This window comes from Bactrocera oleae, chromosome 4 (genome assembly GCF_042242935.1).
Source record: "Bactrocera oleae isolate idBacOlea1 chromosome 4, idBacOlea1, whole genome shotgun sequence".
In the NCBI taxonomy this organism is placed as follows: Eukaryota; Metazoa; Arthropoda; class Insecta; order Diptera; family Tephritidae; genus Bactrocera; species Bactrocera oleae.
The window spans coordinates 15,335,353-15,347,652 of NC_091538.1; the positions used below are offsets into that span (position 1 = coordinate 15,335,353).

General features: G+C 37.5%; 2 protein-coding genes across 2 annotated transcripts; both read left to right on the forward strand.

Annotated features, from left to right (window-relative positions):
• The first annotated feature begins 8,163 nt into the window (after positions 1-8,163).
• Positions 8,164-9,738, forward strand: LOC138856915 (bromodomain-containing protein DDB_G0278469-like). Its single transcript, XM_070107881.1, is given in 2 exon segments — positions 8,164-9,362; positions 9,364-9,738. Coding segments are annotated over 2 exon segments (1,461 nt in total). The 3' UTR covers positions 9,626-9,738.
• A 207-nt stretch (positions 9,739-9,945) lies between these two features.
• On the forward strand, positions 9,946-10,467 carry LOC138856916 (uncharacterized). Its single transcript, XM_070107882.1, has one exon. The coding sequence runs from the start codon at positions 9,946-9,948 to the stop codon at positions 10,465-10,467; it is 522 nt and encodes a 173-aa protein (XP_069963983.1).
• Positions 10,468-12,300: the final 1,833 nt, after the last annotated feature.

Consider the following 12,300-nt stretch of genomic DNA (forward strand, 5'->3'; position numbering starts at 1 on the left):
GCATAATTTTAAATCAGCACTCACAAAAGGTGTGCCAGTTATTTAACTGTTGTAGTATAAGATTTGAGTTTTGATACTTAATTAGTTTTTTAGTTCATACAATAAATATGCCAATCATGTTAAATATATATTAATATCCAAATGTAGTTATTTAACAAAAGTTCATTGACGTATTTCTTTTACATCTTGTGAAATAGTTCATATTTATCAAAAATTTTGGATTAAAAATTAGATTTTAAATTTAATTTAAATTTTAGTCCCAAATCGGAATCTAATCAGAATGAAGATATCTGGGATTAAAAATCGAAAATTGTATTTGTAATTTAAATAGCAAAAATTTATAAATTAATTTTGAATCCTAAACACCTTTGAATAAAAATTGATACAAAATCAATCGTTTGAATGTGTTGACCATTTCTATAGAGTATTGAATATGATGACTCTGAGCGAGCTCTCCCAATGGTAGAACACGAACTACACAAACGTAAAAAAAATTAAATTATAAAAGAATCTCTTTTTTTAATTTTTAATTAGAAACCTGAGATTAAATTTGTTTTCAATATAGTAGTTGGGATTAAAACAAAAAATTAATCTTTAATCAGGTTTTGGGATATATATTTTAAACTGTACTTTAAAAAATTGTAAACTGTCTTTTGAAAGAATTTCATTTTATAAATTGTACATTTAAAATAATATTTAGTTTACGGAAGATTGATTTTTTTAATATTTAAATATACACGATCATAAGTATCCACCTGTACTTGCGTTAAAATAAGAAGTTAAGTTGTAAAAAGCACATGCATGCTTATTTATATTCATTATTATTATCTGTATGTCATAATTTAATTTTTATCTTATTATTGATTATTTTATTAAATTGAGAAAATAATAAAATAAAATTTAAAGCAGATTGATCTTTCTAACACTCGTACATGTTCATATGATGCATCCTGTGTCTAGCTAAATATCCGCCTACATAACTAATGTTTTATTATAGTTTCCGTTTTCGCGCGTGTAAAATTCGTTCAATTGTATTAAAAAGTGATTATCATATTATAAAAATGTACTAAAACTATTTATAGTAGTGTAATTTGTAGTAGTAGTACATAATTAACAAGATCAAAAAAACAGCTAAGACAGCTGTTCGTTTAATTTTAATGTGTAAAGCGAATACGACGTCCGAGTATGCCCCAGCTATTCAATTCATATAGAATACTAAATTTTCTTATTAAAAAAGCTTGCAAAAAGAGTTTTATTATAATAAAACAATTTTAGTGATTGATTTCTGTTAATTGTAAGCAAAATATTAGCTCCGGTAATTGAAATTCGTGCTCAAAATATTACTTAAGTGTTGCGAGCGCTATGGGCCGGCGCAATACGTTTTTGTTAATTGATAAATATCTTACGAAATAATGCGATAATTGCAATTGCAACAATTATTTATAAAATAATATTTTTTTATAATGAATTGATAGTGATTATAATCTGTTAAAATTTAACTTCGGCAGTTGAAAATTGTATAAATAAATTTAAAATAAACTTCTGTAATTTGAGTGCTAAGAGCCAGCGCGTTAAGTTTTATATATAATATGTTAAACTTGTAGATTTTGTATGATATATAAAAAGAATTTGCATTATTGTTTAAAAACACTATTTTAGTGATGACTCTGTTGAAAATACAATATATAAGATATAAACTCCGCCAGTAAAATATTGCTTAAATTTAGTTTGATAAAAGTTAAGGCAGTCGACTAACCGACGCAAGAACATTTATGTAAAAAAAATAATGTTTTGTTTGTGAAATAACGAAGTTATTGAAAATATTATTTAGTACTGCTAAAGCGGTTAATATTTTCTGTTAAATATCAACAACAATTTTATGCCGGTAGTTTAAAATTGCATTTAGTTTGTTAAAGAAATTGCAGTTTATGCTTTTTTTTTAGTTTAAAATGCGCACAAGATATATAAGAAAATGATAATAAAGAAATGTGGATGTAGGTGGCGGTAGTAAAGTAAATTATTATATTATATATTGTGTGTTAAAAATGTTAATGCTAAAAGAGCGTAAAATAATAGATTTTTCTAAGGCTATCAGATAGATTACGGTTTTTGATTTTAAATACCTACTTATAAATTGGGTGAGTGTGTTGTTATAAATTGATTTGTCAGAAATGGTAAAATCTATATTTTAATGTTGCAGAAAATATGAGATATGCAATCAAAGTGAATAAGTTGTCTGATTTCAAGTATATACGAGTATAAATGCGGTTTCTTGTAAATTTTTTTGTATCAACACTTTTTGTTAAATTCACCTTTGTAAGCGATTTATTGATTAGACATTCACCCTAATAAGAAAAATCTAGACTTGTATGTTTATAAAAATTATTATAGATATGTCAAACAAAAAGTAAAATAAAATATTCCTTACATAATATGCAGATACTGTCTAAAAATATTCCACATAACTCATTTTCTACGCCATTTATCAGCCGGGTAACCGCCGACTGCTTGAACTCCTTCCAAGTTTTCACGCTCTGTACACCTCACTCATTGTTGTTCATTGTATAATCCCATTGGGACAATCTTGTTAATTACTAGTGGCGGTTCGAGTGTTGGCTACACAATCTGTTCACAATTGGCTTGCCTCGTCAAAGTATGTATGCCAGTTTGGCGATACTAACAGCATACTCCATAGCACGATTTTGCTCCACTTCAATCTCACCTCAACCCAGTAAGTGAGTTTTACTTTATATGCACATAAACATTTGTAGATTTGCGCAACTGAATGAAGAGTTAGCAAGTCGCAACGCCAACAAGTACAAATTACATACTACATAGCAGTACACACTTCAGCTGATGAGGCAAGGCGCTTCGGACTGCACGTGGCCTCAGCCTCCCTAATCACCATCTACTACAATTTAAGTAACTCATAATGATATACAGCCAAAGTGTGACTCAGGATAAAGGGTTTACTTCGATGTATGTGTGTGTGTGTATGTACTAAGTAAGCTATGCACGTACTTTAATTACTCGAACTCAGCTGTGTTTGGTCCAGCGTTGTCCTTGCAACAATTCTGTGATTGCAATTATTAATGCGCGTAATAACTAAAAATAATGAGCGTTATTTGGCGATGACAGGTGAAAATTATATATCGAATTAAGCCAAGTATGTATATATCTGATTTGAGTGAAATAGTTTTTCGTCCTTCTTGAAAATAGAGCAAATATAGTTTCTAGATTTTACCATAGATTTATTTCCCACTAACTTTCTAACTAACTAACTAAACTAACTTCCATCATTTCTCTGCCTTTATTTGACTTGGCTGCGTTCGCTCAAGCTGTACATACATATTTTCCTAAAAAAGCACATCTAATATATATGAACACTTGGCTTTTGCACAATTTTTCTTATAAATAAAAGCATAAATATAATGGAAAAAGTGTTAAATGTGGTTGCACTTTTATTCGGCACTCTTCTTCCATCCTACTTTATATGCATGAAACACGGTTTGTACGCCTGACCGCATTCGGTGTGTTTCATTTCTAAAAGATTGCTTCTGTCGCGTTGTGTCAGGTTTATTCATCTTTTAATTATCTAAAAAGCTTTGGAGCTCATGGTGGAAATTCATGTAGACGATTGTGGCACAGTGGGTTAGGGGTAGAAAAAAAGCGCTGAATTTTCAAGCATTTACTCTTTTTATATCCTGAACAGAATATATGAAGTTTGCCACGAAGTTTGTAATACCCAGAAGTAAACGTCGGAGACCATATTAAAAATATATATGACCATTCCATCTAAAATTTACATTCAAAAATATACAAATGATCAGGATGACGAACTGAGTCGATTTAGCCATCTTCGTCTGACCGTCTGTCCTTGCGTCTGTCTGTATACAAGCAAACTAGTCCCTTAGTTTCTGAGATATGCACCTGAAAGTTTGCACGTGTTTTATTCTACCTGCTTCTCATTTGTCGGATTTGCCGATATCGGACTACTATATCATACAGCTGCCTTACAAACTAAAGGATTAAAGTCATGTCCTTGTATGGAATATTTTTTTATTTGTGAAGGGTATTATAGTTTCGAAAGCGAAGTTAATATCTCTTCTTGTTTTTAAATAATTTATACTGAGACTTCTGGGCCGCTCGCCAGAAAAAATTCTGTATATAAACACATACAAATATTTTCACTGTTTTGGTCTATAACTTCTCCAATTAGGCTTACATGTGAGCTCAACATGATCTTTAAATTATCTCAAGCTAATCTCTGTTTGAAAAATCGCATGAGAGAAAATAAATAATTTCTACTCCTACGGATTTTTGTTCATTTAATTTTTCGAATGAAACCCACAGTGCACCAAACCACAGTCTTAATCTTTGGCGATGAGCAAAAACAATAACAGCGACACGCTCAATACCACAAATGGATCAACACAGTTAGGCGAAAGCATTGAGGTGGCAAAAACTGGGCGGGTCCATAAGCTACTGGTTGCACACATTGTAAATATGTGCTGCCATTGGAAGTGAGTAAATAGATTTTGTGGTGAAAAGATGCAGCAGCAAGGAAAGTGGAGGGAATTTTAAACATATATTTCACTATATTTTTTCTTGAATGCAGCGCGTGAAGTTAGTTGCTGCTCCGAAGACATGAAAGCTAAATTCCACAGATAAAATTTTGATTTTGAAATATTTTGGACTAACTGCAGTTTTGCGTGTCCAGAGGCTTGAGATTTTCTGTTTTCGAAAACCGGCGAACTCCAAATGCCATATATCTATACCAATTACTTTCATAGATTGCTCTTTATAATGAGCCTTAAGGGGTTATATCCACTTGCAAGTCAGAAAAAATTCGTTTGTGTATGGAATTTTTTGAAGTAACATTTGATTTTTTTAAAAAATAAAAAGTTAACATTTACAGAATTTGATATACTTTAAAAATCGGCGATTCATATTCAAAAATTTTGGATTCCCTCGACCCCACAGCCGATCTCCAGTAGGACCTCCGAAATAAGGGGTCTGGCGGTGAGGAAGAATTTTCTGTTTAAAATAATCTCACATTCAAAAACAAATACAAGTTAAATTACTATAGATAAGTACAGGTAATGGTCGAAAGAAACTCGTACGATCTAAATTTCTATGAGATCGATTATTGTAAAATACTTTAAGGTTTTCTTGACTATTGTTAAGATTATTGTTATGCGGATATACAACCAAAATTACTCGGCTTAATATCGTATCGAAGACTATCGTCCGAACAGCTTTTGCAACCATAGTTTGAGAATATTTTATCGTAATTCTACAAAACTTTAGCACTTTGAAAAACTTAGGATTTTTATTTCGACTTTGTTGAGGTTAGCTTGATACTTCTACAGTCTTCCAACATATTTATACCGCGTAAAGCATATGTATATAAAGTTTGCTACAAACCTTGTAACACACAGATGGAAACCTAGGAGATCCCATAAAGTTTTTATAGTAATGATCAGCGTGACGAGCGAAATCGATTTAGCCATGTCCGTCTAATCTCTGTATGTAGTTTTTGAGGTATTAATATGAAATTTTGCACACGCACCTTTCATCCTAAGAAGCTGCTTACTTTTCAGAATTGCCGATATCGGAACACTATAGCATATAGCTATCTTACAAACTGACCGATCAAAACTAATGCTTGTATGGAAAACATTTTTATTTGACGAGATATTTCCATGAAATTTGACATACATTTTTGTGTAAAGAAACACCATAATCTCCGAATATATTGTTCGGATCGGTTTACTATAGCATATACTTGCCATAAAAGTGATCTATAAATATCAGATCCTTGTATGGAAAACTTCTTTATTTGATAAGATGTCACCATAAAATTTCGTTGATGCTATAATCCAAAGCAGCGCTACAAACTTCTAACAAATTGTTCAGATCGGACCACTATCGAATGTAGCTGCCATACAAATCGATCGATCAAAATCAAGATAAAAATCTTTTTACAACCTTTATGCTATAAGAAATGTACGTGTGAAGGGTATTATTGTTTCGGTGTTGCTAAAATTAACGGCTTTTGCTTTTATATAACTAAGTGAATATTTTTGTACCGTTATACCTATAAATCCAAACTTTTTAATGACATTGCGACTGCTGCTTTGTTCACTTGTCCCACTTAATTAATTGATATGAGTATTGAAATATTTTATTCAGCGCAAATAAGCAACTGTTAAGCAGCTAATCCAATATTTTTGACAGCAACTGCTTGTAGTTATACAGTATGCTCGACTTAATTTCAACAATTCATATAGAAGCCACTTTCATTACCGCCAGCGCCACATTCCACGGCCGCTTCACCAATGCAAAAAAATCCCTTCCCACACGCTCGTGGCTTTCATATATAATTTTTTTCATTTTATTTGGTAAAACAACAAATGACTTTGGCAGTGGCGATAATAAATCATAAGATGTTGCGGTACGCAACGCATAACCGACACAGACTTAAACACGGAGCGGAGAGAAGCGATTGGGTGAGAAGCCTGTTTGGTTGGGTTTGGCTTGTTGCCCACACCGCACTTCCGTTACTCGCACTAAGTGGTGTGAAGGGCTATCTTTGGTATATGTATGTGTGCACGCTCAACCGTTAGCTGGGCAAAAACAACAAGAATAATAATATTAACAACAACTATGCAACAATATGTGAATATGTTATTTGCTTGGGGAATTGATAAAATCTCAACAGGTTCCCGCACTTTGCATATTATTTTTAATATGTATGTATGTATTTACTAAGCTAACGCTCAAGTCGGGTCAAAAATGAAGATGCTGCTGGAAGCAATGTTTCAGGCAAGTGCAAAGCCAACATATTTATGCATTCGATTTCAATGCTCGCCATATATATTCTACGCAAGAGTCTTTTGCTTTCACTTACTTATATGTATATAGATACAATTTATGTGTGTGTGTGGTTTATCCGAGCTCTCGGTAAAGTCTATTTTGCATTTCTTAGTCGCCATATGAATTTATTACTATAAGTAAGTAAGCCGTGTGTCTTGCCAAATCCACTAAGAGAGCCTCACACTTTTGCTTTTCATAGCATACTTTAAGGCGTCTTGCGAACGTGACATTTCGCCTACGCCTGTCACCAAAGTTTTAATTATTATAATTAAACGCTTTGAACTTGGTGGCTGAAGTCGCCAACTTTTCACCGTTAAACACATATTTCTTGTTGGCAGTAGTGGTGCCACTCAACTGCATACAAAATACCGTTATCCTTTCATTTCATATACTTTGAGGTTATGTTATGTCTGTAGATTCAACGACTACTATGTATCACTATTAATTTAGTTGATTACGAGCTGAGGTTTCTTTGTTGTTGCTGGTTTTTATGCGCATCGTGTGGGCCACATTTAATTTGCTGCTCGACGCTTTGGAAATTTTATGCTGAAAGCGTAATTAATCTGCGAGTTGCGGCGCAAAAAATTACAGTACAACAAAAACAACAACTACTCACTTAATTATTCTTAACGAAAATAGACAAACACACACCCGTTGGTTTTGATTCTATGAGGGATCAGGCTTTTACAGCTGAACTCTAAGCTACCGGGGGGGTCGGCAGGTCGCGGATAGCCGGACGGCCTGCAGTAGCAGGTTAATTGCGAAATAAGTAACAACGAATAAGCAATCCCCGACGAAGAGCGGCAGGAGTGGAGGATGCGGTATAAAAGCCAGCTAAGCCGATGAAACTCTTGCGATAGAGGCGAGCCGATACCGCTTCTCTAAAATAGGTGTCCCCCTCACCATTCATGGGCGTGGTGAGTAATACAAAAATCCAGGCGCGGCGGACTCACAATGAGCAGCTTCCTGGTCAGCGTCTGTCCACCATGTTAGGTGCGGCTGTAACTACGACCGGTCCATACCGGGGCGCACGGGGAGTCCCACGAAATATCATCAGCTGTATACCGCTGGTGTTGTGGAGAGGATGATGTGAGCTTGCTCTGCCGAAGTGTTAGCCACGATGTGAATCAGTAACCAGCCCCTTCGGGCCTTGGTCAGGAAGTGTTCATTCGGCGTAGAACTAGTAGACTGCGTTGCTCCGGGCGAGCGCCGGTTCGTCCGTGTATTCCGGAACTGGTAAAGCGAAGGACAGGCTTCAGGGAACTGGGGTAGTAAAACTGATTAATGGAGACAATAAATGGAAAAACAAACAACAAAAACAACAATAGCAGCAACAAAAACAGCGGTACCCTTGGCAGCTCTCTTCGGAAGACGTCGATACCGAATGATCCCCATGTGGAGCAGCTGGTAAATGGCGCAGATAGAACTGCTAGTACGAGCGACGTCTCAGAAGTAGATCCCTTTAAGAAGACTTCGCGTCTGGCCAAATCTCCCGTAAAGGTGCTTTCTACGGATAGACCCACGCGCGCAAAATCGTCACCACCGACGCTACAGGAGGGATCCACGATCGCGGTAAAGAAGGGGAAAACCAAACGGGAACATATACACGAATTGGGAGAAATGATCCAAAAATTAGCGGATATGATGCGGCCGCCACAGCGTTCTATCAACAATGCCGTGATAGAATTGCTGAGCACAATCTCAAAGCTCCAAGCATGTGCGCAAGAGGATCACATAAGACAAAGGGAATCTAATCGAATTGTAGCAAGCCAGCACATGGTTGTTGAAGTAACGCCAAAAAGGCCACGAGAGAACAACCAAATAAACAGAAAGACGTTACCAAAAAGGACCAAAACCTTCCACGAAGAGCGGACGGGGAAAACGGTGGTTAACAAGAGTTGCGAGGAAGAAAAGAGCAATAGTAAATACTCAAGAACGGAGTCGTCAACAGAAGAGGACTTGACCACGGTCCAACGGAAAGAGCAAAAGAAGAAAATTAAAAAGAATGCAAACCCCGCACCACGCATAAAGCCTAATGCAATTGTCATTGCAAAAAATGGTGATATGACGTACGCTGACATACTCCGAGCAGTAAAAAATAACGGAACATTGCAAGAACTTGGCAAAAACGTCGCCCGAGTAAAGAAGACAGCCAAAGGAGAGATTTTGCTTGAACTAAAGAAGACACAAACAGGAAGCACTGAAGGATACAAGGAGGACATTGGAAAAATACTAGGCGACCAGGCGCAAATTAGAACACTGCAACAGGGGACAACAATAGAGGTGAGTGACATGGACGATATCACTACGAAAGAGGATATTGCAGAAGCGATCCGTCGTCAAATTAAAGAGCTTAGTCTTTTCAACGACACTTCAATAAAAAACATCAGAGCGGCCTACGCAGGCACCAAAAAAGCAGTGATAAATCTTCCGGTGCAAGAAGCAAAATTTCTATTGCAGGCGCAGAAGATAAAGATCGGCTGGATGCAGAATAACAGAAAAGCCACAACTGAGGAAATGTTTTAGATGCTTGGAATATGGACACATGGCGAAAGCATGCAACTATACGGAAGACAGGAGTCAGTGCTGTATTAAATGTGGAGAAGCGGGCCATCGGGCCAAAACTTGTACTAACAAACCTTTTTGTACTGCGTGCAAAAACAGTGGGAGAACGAACACTGACCACCAAATAGGAAGCCGAAGATGCCCCATCTACACAGCAGCATGTAGTAAAACTAAGAAGTGAAGATCCTGCAAATAAACTTGAACCACTGCGAGGCAGCTCAGGATCTCTTAACGCAAACGGCCTATGAAAACAATATTGACGTAGCAATAATTTGTGAACAATATAAAAATAAAGGCACTAACACGTGGATCTCAGATACCACCAATAAGGTTGCAATATGGGCATGTGGAGATAAAGTGATACAAGACAAACCACTCACGCAAAATGCGTGCTTTACACGAGGTAAAATATGTGGGATTTATTTTTACAGTTGCTACATACCGCCAAGTATATCGCATACTGACTACGAAAAAATACTGGACGAAGTTGTGAAAGAAGCAATGACAACCACACCTAACATAATTGCAGGAGACTTTAATGCCTGGGCTCTAGAATGGGGAAGCAGAGCCACTAACCGCAGAGGCAGTACATTGCTCAAAGCCTTCGGTCTGCTAGAAGTTGTACTGTTGAACACAGGGACACAAAACACTTTTGAGAAGAATGGACGTGGCTCCATTATTGATATATCTTTTGCCAGCAGATCGTTGTTGCGATCAATAGACTGGCGGGTGTCTGACACATATACCCAGAGTGATCATCTGGCAATAATAATAAATATCAACAAAGACATGGAACGGCCAAGAAGGAACCTCTGCCAACAAAAAGTACAGGCCAAAGGATGGAGGATCGAAACACTGGACGAGGATGTTTTCCAATTTATTCTTGACGAAAACCTCAATGAAACTAATAACGTAGACCAGCAGGCCAAACTTCTGGTTCATCATATTACTAAAGCTTGCGATGCCGCCATGATCAAAAAGAAACATACTGCTCGGAGAAAGCCGGCATTGGTGGAACAGTGAAATCAAAATACTGAGAAGCGATTGTCACAAAGCACGGCGCCTATGTCAGCGGAACCAAGGAAGAGGCGAATATACGGTACTCCGTAACATTTTCAAGAAAAAACGAAGCAAGCTCAAAAAGGCGATAAAACAGAGCAAAAATGCCTGCTTCAAAGCTCTATGTGACAAAGTAGACGAGAACCCCTGGGGCGAAGCGTATAAAATCGTAATGTCAAGGTTTGGAGGGGGCAAAGGACAAGTACCTACCTGTCCCTCATTACTCCAAAAGGTAGTTGAAACACTGTTTCTTACACAAAACCAAGAAAGTAGAGCTCTAAGCCTTAAAGAGCCAGAAGCCACAGATGCGCCAGAGGTCAATGATATGGAAGTACTACAAGCGGTGGAGCGGTTCGGAAAGTCTAAAGCGCCAGGACTGGATGGTATTCCGAACAGGGCTCTGAAACTCGCAGTAAAACTTAACACAAATCCATTCACGGCGTTATATACACGATGCTTGCGTGTCTTCCCAAAGATATGGAAAATGCAACGGCTCGTACTTCTGCAGAAGACGAACAAACCGCCAGGGGAACCGAGCTCTTATCGACCACTCTGCATGATCAATACAATGGGAAAAATCCTGGAGCGACTAATCTGCGCCCGCTTAGAAGATCACCTGGAAAAGGAAACTTGCAGCCTATCCGCAAGCGCAAAATTTCAACTTGCGGAACAAAAAACTGAGGCAGTGCTTATTACAAGCAGAAAAAAACTAGAGACGATTTTTCTCAGTATAGATGGACATAACATCTCGACACAAACATCTTTGAAGTGTGGGGGTAATGATAGACGCACGACTAAGTTATAAAGTCCATATCGAGAAAGTCTGCGAAAAAGCCGCCCGTGTGAATGCGGCCGTAAACAGAATAATGGCCAACATTGGAGGACCAAAACAGAGCAGCAGAGCGCTCCTGGCTAAGGTTAGCCAGTCAATTATAATATATGCCGTACCTGTATGGGGACCAGCGTTAATACAAAAAACATACGCCAGAATGGCAGAAACGGTATGCCGGTTGAGTGCCATCAGAACCGTCAGTGCATTTCGTACGGTGTCACATGAAGCTGTTAGCATTATATCAGGAATAATGCCACCAGATATAATATAATGGCTTGTGAACTGAAACGAATTTACGATAAAAGTAAGAGTTTGGGCAGGAAGTTAACATTGGCAGAACGCAAAGAGGAAAGACAAGCCAGCACACAAGAATGGCAGAATCGCTGGGACGCAGCAGTCAAGGGGAGATGGACGCACCGATTAATTGGTAATGTACAAGCATGGGTGGAAAGAAAACATGCAGAAACTGACTTCTATATGACGCAGTTCCTAACAGGGCATGGGTGTTTCCGAGAGTACTTGCATAAGTACGGACATGACAATGGAGTCGCTTGCTCCTTTTGTGGTATAAGTAACGAAAATGCAATGCATATCTTTTTTCACTGCCCAAAATTTTCAAAAGAAAGACAGAATCTGGAAAAAGAAGTGGCAGACCAAATAACTCCAGATAATACAGTGCCTTATATGTTGAAATCGAGACATGTATGGAGCATTATGAAAAAGACGACAGCTCTGATAATCCAAGAGCTGAGAAGAGCCGAAAGACAGAGAAGCAGTGAAGCTTGAGCCGCGAATAGCGAATAAATGACGTGAGCCAAAAGGCTAAGCTGACCCTGCGATGAAATGCCTAACGGCGGTACCGCAGGGTCTTTCACCTAAGCTGCAGGTGACGGAGTTCAGGGTTTAGTACGTAGGCGTACTGCGCCGCAAGTCCAACTTGGGACGATACTCCTGACTGGGCGTGG